Source organism: Salvelinus fontinalis, chromosome 35 (genome assembly GCF_029448725.1).
Source record: "Salvelinus fontinalis isolate EN_2023a chromosome 35, ASM2944872v1, whole genome shotgun sequence".
NCBI classification, from domain to species: Eukaryota; Metazoa; Chordata; class Actinopteri; order Salmoniformes; family Salmonidae; genus Salvelinus; species Salvelinus fontinalis.
Window position 1 is genome coordinate 24,405,933 of NC_074699.1, and position 20,944 is coordinate 24,426,876.

The 20,944-nt window shown below is 45.5% G+C and overlaps 1 protein-coding gene across 1 annotated transcript; it reads left to right on the forward strand.

Annotated features, from left to right (window-relative positions):
- The first annotated feature begins 235 nt into the window (after positions 1-235).
- LOC129834138 (transcription factor SOX-6-like) lies at positions 236-20,694 on the forward strand. The gene is made up of 5 exons (XM_055898879.1): positions 236-364; positions 708-813; positions 11,743-11,985; positions 13,534-13,750; positions 14,852-20,694. The coding sequence occupies exons 1-5, from the start codon at positions 236-238 to the stop codon at positions 15,162-15,164; spliced, it is 1,008 nt and encodes a 335-aa protein (XP_055754854.1). The 3' UTR covers positions 15,165-20,694.
- Positions 20,695-20,944: the final 250 nt, after the last annotated feature.

Here is a 20,944-nt window from a genome sequence, read left to right on the forward strand (position 1 = left end):
CAGCAGTCGGCACTCTCCCCTGCATAATACATTAAGTGTAATGTGCAGCAACTATACAGAGGGCCCCGAAAGCTGTTATTTTATTCTGTAAATGCACACGGACATGCCGTTTAACATTGTCACAGGCGAGCGGAATGAACGGGTTTCATTGTGCGTCAAGTACAACATGATGCCAAGTTTAATCTGAGCATAAAGCAACATGACAAAAGGGAGAACACGGTGTGTTCTATAAAGCATGAGCCCTAAATACGTGAGGGCTGCTGAGCCCTGGGCGCTAGCGACAGACAGACAGACAGACAGACAGACAGCAAAGATTACAGAGGGAAAACCTGAGCGCTGCAAGGAGAGGGCCCCAGTCCCTATTGTGTGCTCGGGATCACAAAGTGTTCCTCTATAACTCTATTTACAGCACCCCTGGCTCCTACTGTCTCTACCTCCCTCCCTCCTGTCATACATTATAGCATCTGCTGAATGCAGCCAGGGATGATAAAGGCAAGCTCAATACACTTCCATCATGTCAAAGGAGCGGCTCTACAATAGAGCTAGCAGTTATTTCAAAGAGATAATGTGTTTCAGAAATGACTCATTCAGTTATTCTACTGATCAGCTATTCTCTTGATATGGAAAGAGATGTACTGTATATGCAGCCGTTTGTTCAGGTTCCTCATTGTCTCTCTCTGTCTTTCCTCTGTTTCTGTGTACTGTAGGAGCGGGCACACTTTGAGAGCCTTGGTCACCATCTTAGCAAACTGGGCGAGGATGGCAAAATTGGCCACAGAGTCATCGACCTCACCAGGCCAGAGGATCTGGATGGTAAGTACAGACTTCTCTCCTATAGTTTTCCCTTTTCCCATGCTGAAAAGTCATCCAGTCAGTTCTATGTGACAGTGAATTCTTCAGACTGCTGCCTGCATCCCCCCAGTGCACAGTGTGTTCCTATAGTGGACCAGAGAGAGGTGAGGGCTGCCAGAGCAGTAGACCAGGGGGAGCTGGGTTGGGGGGATAGTGGTGTTTGAAGGCACCCACCGCTCCTTGGTTTTCACAGGTAAGTGAGGGGAGGACAGGGTGCCTGAGGACAAAGCTGGCCCTTCTCCAGGCCTGGCCCTGGCTGCCGCTGCACTTGTTTGAGGTCCTGGGCACAGAGGTGTAAATTCGTGTAGCACCCGTGTGACAAAGCGCCATCTCCCTTTGTGGGCCTGGAGCGTAAACAGTGGCGAGGAATGCCTTGATGCGCCAATGTTTCTCTGACGTAAATATTTGTGTCAGTTTCCATGGCACTTCAGAGCCCCGAGCAGAGGGAAAATGAATCAGGCTCACCTTTAATAGCTGCAACATTCTCAAGATGGAGGGAGAGATATTTATCAGGACAATACAAGAGCACTCGCCTCTTTAGATCCATTCTAAAAGCCCTTTTAAAACATTTCCCACCAATTTCCCCATTTCCCAACATTCCCAACAAAATAATTACAACACACAACATTTCACAAATTGTATGGTCTACCTCACATAAACCTGCTTGTTGACAAAGTCAAAGAACTGAAACATAAATGAATTGTCTTGTCTGCTTTCACATCACACCCATAAATTCAGGATTAGAGGTGCAGTTAGTGGCCATAGAGGGATAGTTCCCACGTCGTCGACCGCAGCAGACTCTGTCCCACCCCTCTGGCCCTCAGGGCAGATGTTCTCTAGGTCCTCAGCCTCTCCCAGTTACCCCAGTGGGAACCTTTCTTCTGTGGCTACTGTGGAGTCAGGACAGGAGCAAGGCGCGCACCAGCCCCTGTCGTCAGGGATCAGTTGTGTCCTTTTATGTCCTGTACAGGGCCGAGGGAAAGGCCAGCGCCAGACGCCTCTGGGAAGTGAGTTCCCAGCAGGCTGTGGATTAAGAGGAGGCAGGGAGGAGAGGAGAGGCAGGGCCCACGGAGGTCCTCTTCCCAGGGGGAGAGAGAGAGTGGTGGCTAGAAGCCAGAGACATGCACATAGCTCACCAACACAGTCACCATTTCATCTATCTCCACAAATATATCTGTCTATTTCAACAGCACCACCAGATGAATGATGTGAACGGGGTTTTAACATGATGCCCACCACATTAAAGCCTGTTTTTACAACCACAATCTGTTTACTTTGGAGAACAAGATATGTGTTAACTTTTGAGGTTCTTGTTTGGAGGCATTATGTTGAGCAAATCTAAGAAAATGCATGTTTACTATGAGAATGGATAGGATATAACAATTATAATAACATTATTATCATTATTTACTTTAATTATTTGCCATTTTCAAATAATCATAGCTGTCAACAGCATTTTCAACCGCTTAAACTTAAGTGATTTCTTGAGGGAGAGCCAGGTACTACATGTAAATATGGTTCATTATTTTAAAGCAGGGACTTTTTATTCTGCAACACGCTATTCCACAGCAGCACAGAGTGTACTGCAGACACCTTTCTGCACCCCAACATGAGGAAAACTACTGGTAGTATCTGAATATACCTGAACAGGCTGTAACTGCTACCTAGTGACTGTAGGTCTGTCAGGGCAGGGGTCAATCTCCCTGCAGAGGAGAGACAGTGTTATTCAGAAGACCACTGTACAGAAGGCCTCGCTGCAGTTCACAGAAAGCTTTAGGTTGCTTAAACTAATATTTGCAAAGCATGCAGCAACCAAATTAACAACTGCCAAAGTTCTAACGAGGGCCATTGGAAAATAGTGGCGTGGTATGAGAATAGATAGGATTTCCTTCATTTTGGAAAGCCACAAGCCACATGCATCAGCTCACCGCAAAGACATTAGGTCTTTTTAAGCTCAGATGAAAAACATGAACAAATACCACAAAAGGCCTCAACCCAGCCTCTTTGTTCATTCACATATGGCTTGGTAGAAGTAGAATGACACGCGGGTTGTGTGTTTATCTAAAGCGCCTCCGCCAGAGAGGGTCCTGGGAGAACAAAGGTGGCGTTGAGAGATGCAGGGAGGCAGGAAACAGAGTTCATCGGAACGCACAGCACAATATCATCTAAGGAGAAATAAGCAAGGCAGCTTGGCTAAGTGGAAATATGCGAATAGACTTCTTATGGGGTAGGAGAAACAGTAGTGTTGTACTTTTGTTGTACAGTAACAGACAGTGATGTTGTGTTTATTTGTCTTGGTAGCTCAGAGCTGTTCTTCAGTTTATTATCAGATGATTGTTTTGAGAAGTTCATGTTGTTGTTTTCCTTCCTAACCAGAGGTTCATGTTGTTGTTTTCCTTCCTAACCAGAGGTTCATGTTGTTGTTTTCCTTCCTAACCAGAGGTTCATGTTGTTGTTTTCTTTCCTAACCAGAGGTTCATGTTGTTGTTTTCCTTCCTAACCAGAGGTTCATGTTGTTGTTTTCCTTCCTAACCAGAGGTCCATGTTGTTGTTTTCCTTCCTAACCAGAGGTTCATGTTGTTGTTTTCCTTCCTAACCAGAGGTCCATGTTGTTGTTTTCCTTCCTAACCAGAGGTCCATGTTGTTGTTTTCCTTCCTAACCAGAGGTTCATGTTGTTGTTTTCCTTCCTAACCAGAGGTCCATGTTGTTGTTTTCCTTCCTAACCAGAGGTCCATGTTGTTGTTTTCCTTCCTAACCAGAGGTTCATGTTGTTGTTTTCTTTCCTAACCAGAGGTTCATGTTGTTGTTTTCCTTCCTAACCAGAGGTCCATGTTGTTGTTTTCCTTCCTAACCAGAGGTTTATGTTGTTGTTTTCCTTCCTAACCAGAGGTTCATGTTGTTGTTTTCCTTCCTAACCAGAGGTTCATGTTGTTGTTTTCCTTCCTAACCAGAGGTTCATGTTGTTGTTTTCCTTCCTAACCAGAGGTCCATGTTGTTGTTTTCTTTCCTAACCAGAGGTTCATGTTGTTGTTTTCCTTCCTAACCAGAGGTTCATGTTGTTGTTTTCTTTCCTAACCAGAGGTTCATGTTGTTGTTTTCCTTCCTAACCAGAGGTTCATGTTGTTGTTTTCCTTCCTAACCAGAGGTTCATGTTGTTGTTTTCCTTCCTAACCAGAGGTTCATGTTGTTGTTTTCCTTCCTAACCAGAGGTTTATGTTGTTGTTTTCCTTCCTAACCAGAGGTTCATGTTGTTGTTTTCCTTCCTAACCAGAGGTTCATGTTGTTGTTTTCCTTCCTAACCAGAGGTTCATGTGAATTATAGGCTGACTTTTATTGCCCTGAATGTTCCCATAGGAGGCTATTCGTTTGAGCTCAAACTAGGTGGTTTAGACATGAGACCATATCAGTTACAAGTGTAATGTATTAGATCAATTAGGGTGTCCCTTTTTGAAGTTGGTTGATTCCCAAAACAATGAATTCAAATGTTTTTTGATGAAGGGATAAAACATTACATTTGCAAACATTTACTTGGTTCAGACAATTCAGACAATTCCCTTTATACAGTTCACGTTTGATTTCCAATAGTTCTGTTTTATTCATATAGGCCTATCCTTGGAGATTAATGTGCGTGTGCCTGTGTGTCATTCCCATAGTCTGTTAGGACGAGTTGGTTTTGCATGATGTTGAGGGCTCAGAGACTGCATGTCAGCCCAGGTTGCCCAAGTTTTATTGATTCATTCTGGAATAGTGAGATGTGAACAGGAATGCTCCTTGCCCCACTTTAAGGCTGATGGCATGCGAGAGGAGATGGAGGAGACAAAAGTAAGAGCTATACTGTGGCATACAAGTGCCAGCCTGTCAGCTTTTAGTTCCTTTACACACACATAGAAATGGAAGAATTCAAAGCATCCAACTGGCATGTTATTGTTTAATTAGCGGACTATGAACCACGGCTTGAATAGAGGCACTGAGCACTGCATGTGTCATATCTGTCCATACACTGCATGTGTCATATCTGTCCATACACTGCATGTGTCATATCTGTCCATACACTGCATGTGTCATATCTGTCCATACACTGCATGTGTCATATCTGTCCATACACTGCATGTGTCATATCTGTCCATACACTGCATGTGGGCTGATCCCCTCACTTGGAGGGAGAGGCCCTATTGTCAGCAGTAAATACCTTTAGTGAGAGGTGTTTGATTTGATCCCACTGGGCGGGGAGCAGGGAGGGCTTGGCAGGTTGGAGTGATTGTTGCCTGCTCACTGAGGCAGATCCTCCTGAGCAGATTCCAGGGTAAAAGTCGGTGTTGCCCTCAGAACAAAGCCGAGGGGAAGGGGAGAGAGGGGCAGCACAGCCCTCTGGCTCTGCTCGGCACAGGGTCCAGTCTGAACCTGCAGCACACATGTGTCATAGGCTGCTGGGCTTCACTACACTCTCTCCATTTTTTTCTCCTTTCTTTCCCTCTCTCTTCTTCATTTTGCCTCCATCTCTGATTTCTTTCTCGTTTCCCTCTTTCTCTCTTCCCCTCTCCCCCTCTCTCCTTCTCCCCTGCTCTCTCTCTCTCTCTCTCTCGCTCTCTCTCTCTAGCCCCCTCTCCTTCTCTCTCTTTCTCTCCCTCTCTCTCTCTCCCTCCCCCCCTCTCTCTCTCTCTATCCCTCTCTCTCTCTCCCTCTCCTCTCTCCCTATCTCTCTCTCGCTCTCTCTCTCTTTCCCTCTCTCTCTATCCCTCTCTCTCTCTCCCTCTCCTCTCTCCCTATCTCTCTCTTGCTCTCTCTCTCTTTCCCTCTCTCTCTCTCTATCCCTCTCTCTCTCTCCCTCTCCTCTCTCCCTATCTCTCTCTCGCTCTCTCTCTCTATCCCTCTCTCTCTCTCCCCTTCTCCCTCTCTCTCTCTCCCTCTCCCTCTCCCTCTCCCTCTGTCTCTCTCTCTCTCTGTAATTCATGCTGCTCATCTTCAGTGTCTGTGGGAGAAACAAATTAAAAGCAGATTCTCATATCGTTCCGTCACATTGAGCTGCAGGCCTCATGAATCACAATAAATTCGATTAAGCAGCCCTCCCCTGTTACCCCCCTTGCCCCCTCCCTAGCCTCAACCCTGGGGGCTGCCCTGTCACTGCTAAACATCTGTATTTATTTATACAATCACACACCTAACTAACTGCTTCCCCAACGTGCTGCTCCTCCCCAAAAAATCAATTAATGCTTGTTTGTAAATGTCAGAACAGTGTTGGGTGTTTTATTGAAGAGAGAAAACAGCATTGTTGTAAATTGCATGTTACCGTTGTGGGGTGATGCTTGGTGAGCTGCTGCTGCCAGCTCCCTCAGTGGCTGCTGCTGCTTCTGATTAGGACACATCATGATTACCCTGCAGGGCCAATGAGAGGGCGGCAGGGACCTCCCATGTGACCATACACAAGCACTGTGGTACGGATGGACGCGGTCCTCTGTCCCCATGGAGTGGTGGCATCATGCGGCTCTTAGCAACCGCCTTCTAGCCCAGGGTCAGGCTCATTTCTGCTCCCAGCTCCAAGTCCCAACACTGACAGACAGAGCCCCCAGCCCTGAGTCTGGTTCTGAGTCTGGGTCTGCTTAGCCCGTCAACACTCCATTCCATACTCACACAAAGCCACCAGGATGTTATAATGCTGTTTAGAGGAGCCATAGATTTCCCTTTCATGGCCTGCTGGTGCAGATACGAACTGGAGAAGAAGTGCTCCTCCTCGTCATCCGCCTGGCGAACCAGAACCCAGGGCTTCACGGGCCTCATCTCTAACGAACTGATTGAAGTGGTTTGTTTCCTGGCGCTGGTGTCAGGGTGGCGGGCCGTGTTGTGTCCCCCTCCTCGTAAGAAGCTCACCTCTGCCCGTATGCATGCATGCCAGTATATAAATTGCTGAATCAGTGTCAGTGGCAGAGTAATGGCACGGGGGGCATCGTAAATTAGAGCGAGCGATCCCAGGGCGCAGACACTGGCTGTCGTGTCTGAGTGAGCGCTGCGCTCCTGCCCTAATGAATACCTTCATCTGGCCCGGCAGTCAGCAGATTGGCCTACGTTGATGGATACTGTCAGCCCCACGCCACACCACATTTCATTGCACAATAAACATGGCTGTCAAAACCAAACAAAGTGAAATCAATTCATCCTGTACAGTGAGTGCGTGCTAAATGAAATGAATGTACTGTGGGGACGGTGGCAGCAGAGGTAGTGTATTATTCCTGAATCGTGATGGCGTAAAGCAGGGAGGTAAAGACATATAGGTTTTTCTCAACCAGGCATGTGTACAGGTATGTGTGTGTTAAAGGGGATACTTCGGGATTTTGACAATGAGGCCTTTTATTTACTTCCCCAGAGTCAGATGGACTAGTGGATACCATTTGTATGTCTCTGTGTCCAGTACGAAGGAAATTAGAGGTAGTTTAGCGAGCCAATGCTAACTAGTGTTAGCTAGCAGATACCCATAGACATCAAGTCATTACGTTAGCAATTGCGCTAGCGCTTATTAGCAACTTCCTTCAAACTGCACCCAGAGACATAAAAAGGGCATCCACAAGTTCATCTGACTCTGGGGAAGTAGATAAGGGGCATTGCCAAAATCCTGAAGTATTCCTTTAAGGAGAGATAGGTGTGAGAGGATTTTTTGTCTTGTGTGTATGTCTGTTGAGAAACAGGCTTTTTACCTCAAGTTGGAGAAGAAAGGCTGGGCTCTAGAAGAGCTTGTTGACCGGGGTCTCTCCCCAGGGCTCTGAAGGAGGATGATCATATGAACAGTATGGTGCAGGCCAGTCTGAGCCAGAGAGGTAGCTATATCCATCCATGCACAGTGCAGAGCAGGCAGATGAGAGCGGGTCTGACCGTCAGATGCCTGATATGACTGTGGCTCTGAGACTGTTGCCTGGCGAAGGCTAAATGACAAGAGCTGAGTCCCCAGGGCTCTGGCTGATGTACCGTGACAGTGTGAAGAGGCAAATTGCACTGGCCTCCCAGATAAAGGGAAGCCTTTCTGGATCATAAATGTGTCGGTATGACTGTTAAACATGAGCTGGTGTAAATGGATTTGGAGGCCCTATATGGAGGCACAGCCCAGCGGGGTCCTGGGAGAATAGGGCCTCCTGCTGGACGGCCGGACCTCAGCCGGAGTCCCCCCTGAGTCCCAGCCAAGCCTCAGCCGAGACCCAGGCCTCGCTCCTAGAGATCAGGCCTACCACCACAGGACCTCCATCCCCTTATCAGTCTGGACATGGCTGTCCACCCCAAGCCCAGCGGGATGTGTGTGTGCGTGTGCGCGTGCGCGTGCGTGCATGCGTGTCGTCTCTCACCTACTGTTTCCTTTAACAGTCTCCTGTAGATAGTTAAAGCTCTATCTAAAGTTGAGCCAGTCCTCTTCTCGCCATGTCTTACTTCAGGGCTTATCTCTGTACTGTGCTGAATAGAGCCAGTGAATGAGTCTGTGGATAGTGAATTAATCACAGAGTAGCGCTACATTCCATTACTCATTAACAGTTTGATTTTGTTTATCAACTGAAATAATACTAGAAATCAAAGTGCAGGTAACGTGTGCCAAGATGGAGGGCTAGTAGAAGATCCTAATGAGAACACTTCACATGTGGATGATGAAATATGCATGAGTCATCCTAAGCTTTCCTTTCCAGATTTTGGATCATTAAAGATGGATGGTAGCATATGGAAAGCTTTTTTTGTCTTATTTTTCAAGCCTTGTTTATCAACATGTTTTTGTTTGTTTAAATATTCATACAGCTTTTATTTAATTCTTTCACATCTTACATATAAAAGGAAGCAAATGCGCATGCAAACATAAATCATTATCAGGCTGATGTACAGTTTAATACGGAGAGAGAGAGAAAGAAACTCTTCTCACATGCTGATTGTGAATGGCCTGATTGAGAAACAGCACTTTACTGAGGAGTTCTGTGTGTGTTGGTATGCTCTCATCTCACACTAAATGTGTGTGCATTGGGGTGAAGTTGGCATTTGTGCTTCCAGAAACTTCTGGAACTTCAGTTTGAAATGTATGGGGCTGAGTATAGAAGTGTGAATGCTTGTCGAGCCCCAGAAAAAATATTTAACAGGTATTTAAGTCATGGTTCTCGTCTTTTGGGTTTGGATACATGTGTTGATTCGTAGGGTTGTTCCCCTGCTCTCACAATGTCCCCTTGTTCTACATTCAAAACATGCTCGTCAAATCCAGTTGTCAGAGCCAGTCTGGTCCAGTGGAAAGGAACCTTGAGAACTCAATTTCCTTCACCTTGTAGTGTAGCACCAACCCCACACCTGGTCTGGTCTCAGTCTAGCTCCAGCACCAACCCTACCCTACCCCTGGTCTGGTCTGGTCTCAGTCCAGCAACAACCCTACCCTACCCCTGGTCTGGTCTGGTCTCAGTCTAGCTCCAGCACCAACCCTACCCTACCCCTGGTCTGGTCTCAGTCTATCTCCAGCACCAACCCTACCCTACCCCTGGTCTGGTCTCAGTCTAGCTCCAGCACCAACCCTACCCTACCCCTGGTCTGGTCTAAGTCTATCTCCAGCACCAACCCTACCCTACCCCTGGTCTGGTCTGGTCTCAGTCCAGCAACAACCCTACCCTACCCCTGGTCTGGTCTGGTCTCAGTCCAGCAACAACCCTACCCTACCCCTGGTTTGGTCTCAGTCCAGCACCAACCCTACCCTACCCCTGTTCTGGTCTCAGTCCAGTCCCAGCACCAACCCTACCCTACCCCTGGTCTGGTCTGGTCTCAGTCCAGCACCAACCCTACCCTACCCCTGGTCTGGTCTCAGTCTATCTCCAGCACCAAACCTACCCTACCCCTGGTCTGGTCTGGTCTCAGTCCAGCACCAACCCTACCCTACCCCTGGTCTGGTCTGGTCTCAGTCCAGCACCAACCCTACCCCTGGTCTGGTCTGGTCTCAGTCCAGCACCAACCCTACCCTACCCCTGGTCTGGTCTGGTCTCAGTCCAGCAACAACCCTACCCTACCCCTGGTCTGGTCTCAGTCCAGCACCAACCCTACCCTACCCCTGGTCTGGTCTGGTCTCAGTCCAGGAACAACCCTACCCTACCCCTGGTCTGGTCTGGTCTCAGTCCAGCACCAACCCTACCCTACCTCTGGTCTGGTCTCAGTCCAGCACCAACCCTACCCTACCCCTGGTCTGGTCTGGTCTCAGTCCAGCACCAACCCTACCCTACCCCTGGTCTGGTCTGGTCTCAGTCCAGCACCAACCCTACCCCTGGTCTGGTCTGGTCTCAGTCCAGCACCAACCCTACCCTACCCCTGGTCTGGTCTGGTCTCAGTCCAACAACAACCCTACCCTACCCCTGGTCTGGTCTCAGTCCAGCACCAACCCTACCCTACCCCTGGTCTGGTCTGGTCTCAGTCCAGGACCAACCCTACCCTACCCCTGGTCTGGTCTGGTCTCAGTCCAGCACCAACCCTACCCTACCTCTGGTCTGGTCTCAGTCCAGCACCAACCCTACCCTACCCCTGGTCTGGTCTGGTCTCAGTCCAGCACCAACCCTACCCTACCCCTGGTCTGGTCTGGTCTCAGTCCAGCAACAACCCTACCCTACCCCTGGTCTGGTCTGGTCTCAGTCCAGCACCAACCCTACCCTACCCCTGGTTTGGTCTCAGTCCAGCACTAACCCTACCCTACCCCTGGTCTGGTCTGGTCTCAGTCCAGCAACAACCCTACCCTACCCCTGGTCTGGTCTGGTCTCAGTCTAGCTCCAGCACCAACCCTACCCTACCCCTGGTCTGGTCTCAGTCTATCTCCAGCACCAACCCTACCCTACCCCTGGTCTGGTCTCAGTCTAGCTCCAGCACCAACCCTACCCTACCCCTGGTCTGGTCTCAGTCTATCTCCAGCACCAACCCTACCCTACCCCTGGTCTGGTCTGGTCTCAGTCCAGCACCAACCCTACCCTACCCCTGGTCTGGTCTGGTCTCAGTCCAGCACCAACCCTACCCTACCCCTGGTCTGGTCTGGTCTCAGTCCAGCACCAACCCTACCCTACCCCTGGTCTGGTCTCAGTCCAGCACCAACCCTACCCTACCCCTGGTCTGGTCTCAGTCCAGCACCAACCCTACCCTACCCCTGGTCTGGTCTCAGTCCAGCACCAACCCTACCCTACCCCTGGTCTGGTCTGGTCTCAGTCCAGCAACAACCCTACCCTACCCCTGTTCTGGTCTCAGTCCAGTCCCAGCACCAACCCTACCCTACCCCTGGTCTGGTCTCAGTTCATCTCCAGCACCAACCTTACCCCTGGTCTGGTCTCAGTCCATCTCCATCTCCAGCACCAACCCTACCCTACCCCTGGTCTGGTCTCAGTCCATCTCCAGCACCAACCCTACCCCTGGTCTGGTCTCAGTTCATCTCCAGCACCAACCCTACCCTACCCCTGGTCTGGTCTCAGTACAGCTCCAGCACCTACCCTACCCCTGGTCTGGTCTCAGTCCAGCTCCAGCACCAACCCTACCCTACCCCTGGTCTGGTCTCAGTACAGCTCCAGCACCAACCTTACCCCTGGTCTGGTCTCAGTCCATCTCCAGCACCAACCCTACCCTGCCCCTGGTCTGGTCTCAGTCCATCTCCATCTCCAGCACCAACCCTACCCTACCCCTGGTCTGGTCTGGTCTCAGTCCAGCACCAACCCTACCCCTGATCTGGTCTGGTCTCAGTCCAGCTCCAGCACCAATCCTACCCTACCCCTGATCCCAGTCTCAGCCCCAGTCTCAGCCCCAGTCTCAGTTCCAGTAGTAGTGATGACAGCCCATTGGGTATGGGGGTTGAACGTGGCTCGTAGCAGTTGATTAACTGCTCGCCTCGCTTTCTCTTCTCCTTCTTGTTCCTACTCTGGTGTTTCCAGGGTGGAAAGCTCTGAATGGCTCTGGTACCGGAGCAGATAAACCACAACAGTATTATTGTTGGCCTACAGGAGGCGCCAGCACAGCCGAGGCACGGGTCTACAGGGAAGCCCGGGGGAGGAACAGCAACGAGCCCCACATCAAGAGACCCATGAACGCCTTCATGGTGTGGGCCAAAGATGAGCGCCGCAAGATCCTCCAAGCCTTCCCAGACATGCACAACTCCAACATCAGCAAGATCCTGGGTAAGCCTTTCTTCTTTCTCTCTCTCTCTTCCAGCCATACCTCTCTCCTTCATCCAGCCATTACAGAGTCTGTTACAGTCTGTTAGCCTTCCTGTGTTAGATTATGTTTAAAAAATGTTTTGACCAAGTTGGAAGGAACAGGATCGGATTTGCTCAGAAAGTCAGGAAACTGGCATGAAAATATATATTTTTATAGGTTTGTTGAAACTATTTTTATAGGTTTGTTGAAACTAAATTTTGTCTCTGAAAAAACAGTCCTTATACAGTTGATACAATCAGTTTACTATGAAATGATGTTGTAGGCTTTCGTTAAAATTAAATGTTCCCTATTAAGCACAAGGAAGTGAAACAATAGCAAGTGTCCGAAAGCGGCTTCCCTTTTTAAAGTCTGGTGTAGTGTACTCCTCCTCAATAGCCTCTCTCTCTCTCTCTCTCTCTCTCTCTCTCTCTCTAACTCTCTCTCTCTAACTCTCTCTCTCTAACTCTCTCTCTCTAACTCTCTCTCTCTAACTCTCTCTCTCTCTCTCTCTCTCTCTCTCTCTCTCTCTCTCTCTCTCTCTCTCTCTCTCTCTCGCTCTCGCTCTCGCTCTCGCTCTCGCTCTCTCTCTCGCTCTCTCTCTCGCTCTCTCTCTCTCCCACAATTCTCCCCTCAGCTGGGTATAAACACTAGGCTGTTTGGCTGTTGGCAATAGTGATAAACGTGTAGTGTTTAAACCACTATGTTAACAACAAGAAGAAACAGAACCCCATTCATGAAACAGTGGAACACTGTGGAGGCAAATTGCCTGACGGACAGAATCTAACACGTTACTGTTCGTGACGGGAGACCCAGCGGTCTGGCGGTCCAGAGCTGAAATCTAGTCGTTCATTGATATGTAGAAAATATTTGTTCTCCGTATAAAAAAGTAAATTATTTCTAACTGCACATTTGATTCAGACAGGGTATAACTTAAAACCTTTGTAACAATTTTAATCTCTTAATGACTTTTATGCTCAGCTGCCAGCTGAAGCCCACTGTGGTTTATACCTTTCTATGTGGACATAAACATTTGTAGCCCGGTACCAGTGGGAGTGGGGGGTGAGGCGGGGGGTGGCATGTTGTCTGATTCGCACCAGTGGCTCAATCAGCCCTTTCTTACAGATGGATTTACCGCCATGTCACTGCCGTCAGTGTTTGTCATGAAAAATGACAGTGGGTCTCGTCCCCACTGCACTGAGAGTCAATAGATCACAGCCTTTAAAAGTGGCGTCACCCAGGCAGGAGCAGGAGCAGGACACACTAGAGATCAGCTAGAGACTATTTACAGGCATGGTGTAGTTTCTGTTAACTCACCCACAGCCCAGCCACTGGCTTTATGGGTTTACATGGTTACTACAGAGACCACATAATAATATACTGTATCCACAATGGAAACTCCTATTTGCATTGATATATCTATTGATTCTTATTAACTAATTATTCCTAAGTCCTTTTTACACCTCTGTAGTAAAAATGTACATTCAAAGTGAATGTTGTACTGATATCTGTGTGTCTGTGTTGTGTTACAGGCTCTCGCTGGAAGTCTATGACCAACCAGGAGAAACAGCCGTTCTATGAGGAGCAGGCCCGTCTCAGTAAGATCCACCTGGAGAAGTACCCCAACTACAAGTACAAGCCCCGGCCCAAGAGGACCTGCATCATCGACGGGAAGAAGCTCCGCATCGGCGAGTACAAGCAGATGATGCGTTCGCGACGGCAAGAGATGAGGCAGTTCTTCACTGTGGGGTAGGTGCACAGTGAAGAACGCCAGGCTTAGAGCACAGGCGCGACACACACACACGTAGACACACAGCTAAATGACTATTCTGAAATCAGTTGGCTTTTTGCCTGAGAACATACTCTCTCTTCACTGTGCTTACACTAAAGATAGTTGAAATGTGTCTGTAACTTGTCACACTAAGGCCCTGACCTTCGAATCAACCCAATTCATCAACCCGTTAAATCATGTGTGTTATACAGCCCTCAGAATAGATGAATAACGTTTGAACTAGTTTCCCTTTTCCGTAAAAAAAAAACGTGTTATTTTTTTCTCCACGTGTAGTGATGACGGTGGTGATAGTTCGTCGTACGCAATTTCCAACCGATTTGCGGAGCATTAATGAAACCCCAAGTCAAACACATTTCCTCATCCACCTTACTGTCAGGTGTTTTTTAGTAGTAGTGATTTATCAATTTGATACAATAGCCGACAGCAATAGCAGAGAAAGAGATGCCGACATTATTACAGGATATAAAGCATAAGTATAGATTTACAGAGGCCTGGAGGGCAGCTGTCTGGAGCTTAACTTCCTCATTTACTGCGTGTGGTCAGTAAGGAGAAGGCTTCTCCAGGTGTTCCCTCATCACCCGTAAGCTATACGATCACTGGAGTATCAATCACTGCTAAAACAGCAGATGAGAGAGAGAGAGTGCACTAACCACCAATGGGCTTTATGTTACCAATAAACTGGGTGCCGTTTCAGAACGACTCAGAACGGTGCTGTCTGGACAACTGTTCTCCCAAATCATTTTCACAGAACCATTGGCTGAGAACACACCTCTGTGGAGAACAGTTAATCCAGCTAGCTCTCTCGGTTTAAGTGCTGAAGTGGAGGTGTCTTTAGGGTTGACTCGAGCAGCACACACACTGTCAGCATTCTTTCCATTTGCTCATCCCATGTGATTCTAATTGTTTTCCTTTATACATATTTGAAGTAAAGCCTTTTTCCATCTAAAAAATAACACAGAACTGATATTGTTATGAGAAGTAAGTCTGGATTATAATGATGAAACAGGAACAAACTTGTCTAATGGTCTCTCTCTCTGTCCTTCGTTTTCTCCCTACAGGCAACAACCGCAAATCCCCATCAGCACCAGCGCCAGCGTGGTCTACCCTGGGGCCATAACCATGGCAACGACCACACCCTCCCCTCACATGACGTCTGAGTGCTCCAGCGCCTCAGCAAGCCCGGAGCCGGCCGTTCCCGTCATCCAGAGCACCTACAACATGAAGATAGAGCCCAGTGCCATGTTAACCAACGACCCCATCATCAACGGAGAGGTAGATGAGATGGACATGTACGAGGACTTTGACGAGGAGCCCAAATCGGACTACAGCAGTGAGACTGAGACACTGGAGCCTATCGTCAGCGCCAACTGAGGCCTCTCAACACCCGAGCCGAGACATACACACATTCATACTGGAGAACCATCCCCAGGGCGGAAGACTGACTGAAGGAGGAGAAACAGAAGAACAAAAAAATACAGAACAAAAAGAAATGGTTCTGTTGATGCATCATTTAGGAGCCTGCATGCATATGTGGCTCCGTCAGAATCAACAGCTAAAGGTCTTAAATATTTCTTACAGTGTGTGAAGCCGTTTGGTTTAGTTCGTTTTGTTTTTTGTTTTTTATTATCTCATCGTTTATTTTTTTGTGTTTTGTTCATAGACATTTACACAATTAGGTTATTGCCTATACAACTTTGGATGACAGGACTTGAAATGTAACGTTTGATATGAATCCATAATTCTTACAGTCTTACTTTTTTCTTATTATATACATATTTTTTTCTCTTCAGTTAAATGCTTTTAATAGATTTCATTACTGTTTTTGATGGGAGTTATATATTCTCACTCAGGTATGCTGTGCCAGCCAACAGCTTGTGAATGTTTTAAATACGAATTTATTTGAAACTATTTAGAAAGCAAAATATTTGGAAATTCATATTAACTAAAAACAAACAAACAGAACAATTCCATAATTCTGGGACATAATCAGACTCCCGTATTATTAATTGTATTAGTATTATTATTATTATAGTTATTATTGGTATTATTAACATACTGTACGATTTTGTGCAGATGTGCCAAACGTTTCAAGGTTTTTTTCTCTTAAATCATTTGTTTGAGTCTCGAGGGAGAGACTCGAGTCTTAGACAATCTCTTAATATCTTAGTGCGGCTTCAAAATCCAGTTTCTTTATATACCTTCTATATTGAAACACTCAGGAATCTGGAGACAGTGTGCTGTGTCTAGGGCAGGAACAGGAAGTGATGCAATAGCTTCAGGTGTGGTTGTTCATAATGGCAGCTGTTCTCCATGGAGACCAATGCGGTGACCAACAGGCCCTTCTCTCCCTGTCCCTCTCCAGCTCATGTCACCAGCCCAGTCTAACACAGAGCACTATAACACTCCCCTCACACTCTCTGCTCATTCTTCAACTCAGTCTTACCAAGTTCTTAATCAGAGTGATTGTAATCAGGCCAGAATTCCAAGGGGCCAAAGGCATCCAATCTGTGGGATTGGAAAGGCAGCGAAAGGCAGCTTTGGGGGCATTATAATCACAAATTGCTGTTTTACAATGTGTAGCTACAGTACATTCGGTTAAATACTTTAGCCCCTACTGGGGCGGCAAGTTTTAAAGTCTTTGGTCTTAACATTTTTTTTGTTAAATCTTAAGTATTTTTTCGACATTGTAAATCTTAAATTGACACGAGAAGGTCTTAAAGCAGAGTTAACTACTGCAGCAGTCTTAAGAGAAGAGGCAGTGTGTGCGGGAATAACATCGTGTTTTTATTAAAGGAGGGTTACAGACAAAGTTTTACATTCTAACGAGTCATATGAAACACACCAGTATTCCATAAACCACACCAGATCTGAGATGGTGATTCTCTACATTCATGCACTTAGATGTTAACACTTACTACTTCATTTTTCAACTAAGTTAATATTTTATATTGAACAAAATTTGTGTTGTTTTATAATGACCAGTTGCCTATTTTACATAAAGTTTAACTTAAGTATTTTAGAGCAATTGAAAATGCACTTCTGTATTTTATTTACATACAGACAATGAATATGACATATAACACAATCAATCAGCTCTTAATCTTGTGACAATCAGTCACAAACTGAAAGTCCTTTACCTCTTGAATGGTTATTTTACCAGTTGATCAGATCCCAGGTTGTTACCTATGGAGAAAAAGCTAGAGATGGCCAGCAGTCAAGGCCTTACTGTCCATAATACAGCCCTCCTACAGGCCAGAAGGACTAAGTGCCTCCCTCTCTGCCCTGCTATTGCCCTGTCTCGACTCCTTCCCATGGCAACCCCCACACCCAGGGGGTGCCATCTGGCTCAGAGTGGCAGGCAGCGCTAGGCTGGGGAGAGGAGAGAGGGGGAACAATAAGGACGGGGCACGTAGAGCATATTGTGCTCTCCATCAAAGCACAGACAGTGAGGCCTCCACCCCGTTTTCCACCCTGGCCCAGCCACTAGGCGCTGGCGAGCAGATGGAACAAGTACATCAAGCTGTGGGGGATTATTAAAATGACTGACGAGTGGGTATCATCTCAAATGCAGCATTATTAATGCATGAGCCCGGCTATTCTCCTCCCGTGCCCTTGAACCTGTCCATTTCAGACCAAGTCCAGAGGTTTAAAATGATCTAAATGGCTGGTCACCAGCGCTAGCTGTCTACATGGCCAGGACTCCCTCCTACTGCTGGTCACTGCATTACTCTCCCAGGTCTAATTGATACAGATGGCTCTTTAGTACTTTTAATTTTACTCGACCCATTCAGAGCTGGCTTTTATTGTGTTGTGTCCACGTTTGAAAGCATTTATCTTAAGTCTTAGAAGTTTTTAAGCACCTCATTATTAATTGCCATTTCAGTTTCGTTTTCTTTTTTTGGTTGGTTTCTTTGTTGCTATTGTTGTTTTAAGGTACAATGCTTTTTTATAGGATTTCCTCCCATACACAAACCTAAACGGATTTCCCTCCAGGTCAACATGTCTAGGTTTTTAAGCTGTTACTTCTGTTTGCTGGTTGATTGGTTGATTTGTACGTGATTTGTACATATTTCTATGTCCATGCCTAACCAATTCAGTGTGCTGGTAGTTACAAAAGGACTGTTGATAGGACTGAAACTTGACTGCGCTTGTATAACAAAAAAATTACAAAAAAACGAAGAACTTATATCTCGCAAGGAGTCAAAGTGTTATAAGCACTGGATATAAATTGTATTTTTATCAATTCTGACTAATGTGAAGCTGTTGTACCAGAAAAAAACCTGAATGAACAAAAGTCACGACGACTTGGACTCGTGGGCTCGTTCTCACAGTTACCAGATTTGAATAATTTTTCAGTCTACTTGTTTTGTTTATTTATGCAAAGACATGTGTAGTGAATGAACACTTTGTCTAAGCTCCAGGGCCACCAAGGGGAGAGAGACAGCGCGCGAGAGAGACTGAGCAGTAAACTCAACAGAACGCTTGCATAGTGACTGGTTAGCTGAGAAACACCGGATTTCAGACACGCATTTTATTGGTCACATATGTTTTGTGTTTTATATTGTATTTGAAGCTATATAGTGAGTATAGACATTGTATTTATTAGCCACTGTTGGCTCTAAAATTGTCAGTAGAACATAATGAAAGGACAATAATCAGAGAGAAAAAAAATATGTTTAATCAATTGGAGCTTCATTTTTCAGTAAATTCACCATTTCATTATAGATTTTATTGTAAATACAACATAGGAAATAGAATTATATTTTTGTTCATAAGTACTTAGTGAAGTATTAGTTATGTATTTGACTGTTATTTTTTTCTTCCTTTTTTACATCAGTGTATGTTGATCATCAGTGTATGTTGATGTTCTTAAAACTGACAGGTCACTGTACGTCATGTAGATTCTGATTATTTCTCCCAGTTGAAGAGAGCAGTATTGGACGGTTGAAGAGAGCAGTATTGGACGGAGCTGTAGCTGAGATAGACAGACAGGCCCCTTCTTGCTAGCGTTTCAATGACCTCCCTCAGACAATTCAAGGAGCCAATCAAAACCCAAGCTATACTCCTTAGCCTTGGACATTAAGGACAAACGTTTTAAAAATAAATAACTTCATTTGTATCTAATTACATGCACAGTCGGTACAAATAAAGTACTCTGTATGTTTCATAGGGACAGTGGTAAAATTAATCTGAACAACAAGCAGTTAGGATGTATATGTTTTTATTATACAACTTGCGTTTGCAATCATGACTCAATCCTAGCGACATACCTTATCGCTTGTGTTTTGTGTTTTTCACAGCCCTCAGGGGTTATACTGTTATGTGTCAAATTTGAACGGAGAGGTTGATAGTAGCATAAATGAATAGCTACATTTTAATTGCACATCTGCATGCATTTGTTACATTTAAAATTAGAATGACCCAAGAGGATTTAATTCATTGGCAATTTTACACAAGTGAGGTTCTTGGGGAGCTGAAATTGAAGGGAGTGTGCAAATATTTTTTAGTTTTAACGTGGCACAATGCAGAGCCACTCGTGTGTATTCTAGGCCTATACTCTTTTTGTCCTTCTCTATGTGTTGCTAACCTTTTTAAAGGCAGCCCATCCAGCCATCAGCAAAGTGTAGTCATGACCTTTTCTATGTGTTGCTGACCTTTTTAAAGGCAGCCCATCCAGCCATCAGCAAAGTGTAGTCATGACCTTTTCTATGTGTTGCTGACCTTTTTAAAGGCAGCCCATCCAGCCATCAGCAAAGTGTAGTCATGACCTTTTCTATGAATCCATCTGTCTCTCAGCTATGTAAATGCGAACAAGATTCAACAACTGAAGACTAAGCTTGTATGCTGTTTCAATAACTTAACTTAAATGTAATGATTTTTTTCTGTCATTGAACTTTGTGATGTATATGGTGGGAATGTTCTCTGTGTTCATTGAGTTAGCACAATTCACTGACATGCTGGACTGACATGCTAGCTGCTGTTCAGGAGTGTAACATTTGCTGTTGGGGACAACTTATACAGTTGTCAATGGTACTTTGCTTTCTAAATTTATTTTTTGTCTCTCAAGCAACACTGTGTGTGGCTCTTCTGTCGCTGGGGCTGTTGCTGTTTTGAAACCGCTGGCAGACTGATACAGTTTTCTGCGTAGAAATCAATTTCTTGGCAGGTACCTAGGCCCAGGGCAGGTATTGTTAAGGGCGTAACTAGAGAAAATGAAATAGTGTCTGTTGCTGCTTTGAAAAATGTTTTAATTCTGAAAATGTAAATAGTTTATCATAATATCTTGTACAGTCCAGTGTAAAGTTTTTAATTGAACTTAAAAAAAAGGTTGCCATCACATTTGTGTTCACTTTCTTCTTCATACAGTACAAAAGGACAGCTACTTGCTGAGGATATTATTGTTAAATTATAAAAAGGAAAAGGTACTAAAATATTTTATTTTGCTTGGCTTCAAAATGTAAACCAGCAAGTCTTTGGTTTCCATGTGCAGTATTGACGTGAGGTAAACTTAAGGTGAAATAATTCTACAGTGGTATGTATTGGAGACCAGTCTCCTCTGTGTTGGTAGTATTAATACACTATATCAAATAAAATACACCAGATGACTGACACATTTGGGTGTATCTAGGCACCTTAGTAATGTGTGCAAATATCTAGGTTGTATTCCCCACAGGATGCATTCAGGCATATTGTAATGTAACATCATCTTTCTATATGTACTCAATCCATTGATGTAACAAGGCAGGAGTGGGTTGTATAACTGCCTGTTTAAGCTCATTTACCTCAAGAGTTTCCTCCTTTTGCGTAAAAGAGTAAGAAATTGTGTGACAAAGTCTCACCATCACTCCCATATTTTGTACTGCTGTTGACACTTACAAATTAAAGAGACATTTTGTTTTAAGATCCGAGTCTCTATTTTGTTGTTGTTGTTGTGCATTGATTGTCCATTGATTTCTCATGCAAAAACTACATTGATTTCTCATGGTACTTTTCAACATTTTATTTTCTACTGCAGTGTGGGATTGCATTTCTTAAGGACAATTATTTACCTAAGGTGGCCCATAAGTCATAGTTTATCATTAGAATGAGTGCCACAAACTGATTTTAACATTAACTAATGGTAGAGATTATATTAATGTATGGTGTCCATT

What these genes read in the sequence shown, in the direction of transcription:
- LOC129834138 (XM_055898879.1), top strand. Translation starts at nt 236, where the DNA reads ATGAGCCCTAAATACGTGAGGGCTGCTGAGCCCTGGGCGCTAGCGACA. An exon ending in AGAGGGCCCCAGTCCCTATT is followed by an intron (nt 365 to 707) that starts GTGTGCTCGGGA and finishes TGTGTACTGTAG; the next exon opens with GAGCGGGCACACTTTGAGAG. An exon ending in CAACATCAGCAAGATCCTGG is followed by an intron (nt 11,986 to 13,533) that starts GTAAGCCTTTCT and finishes GTTGTGTTACAG; the next exon opens with GCTCTCGCTGGAAGTCTATG.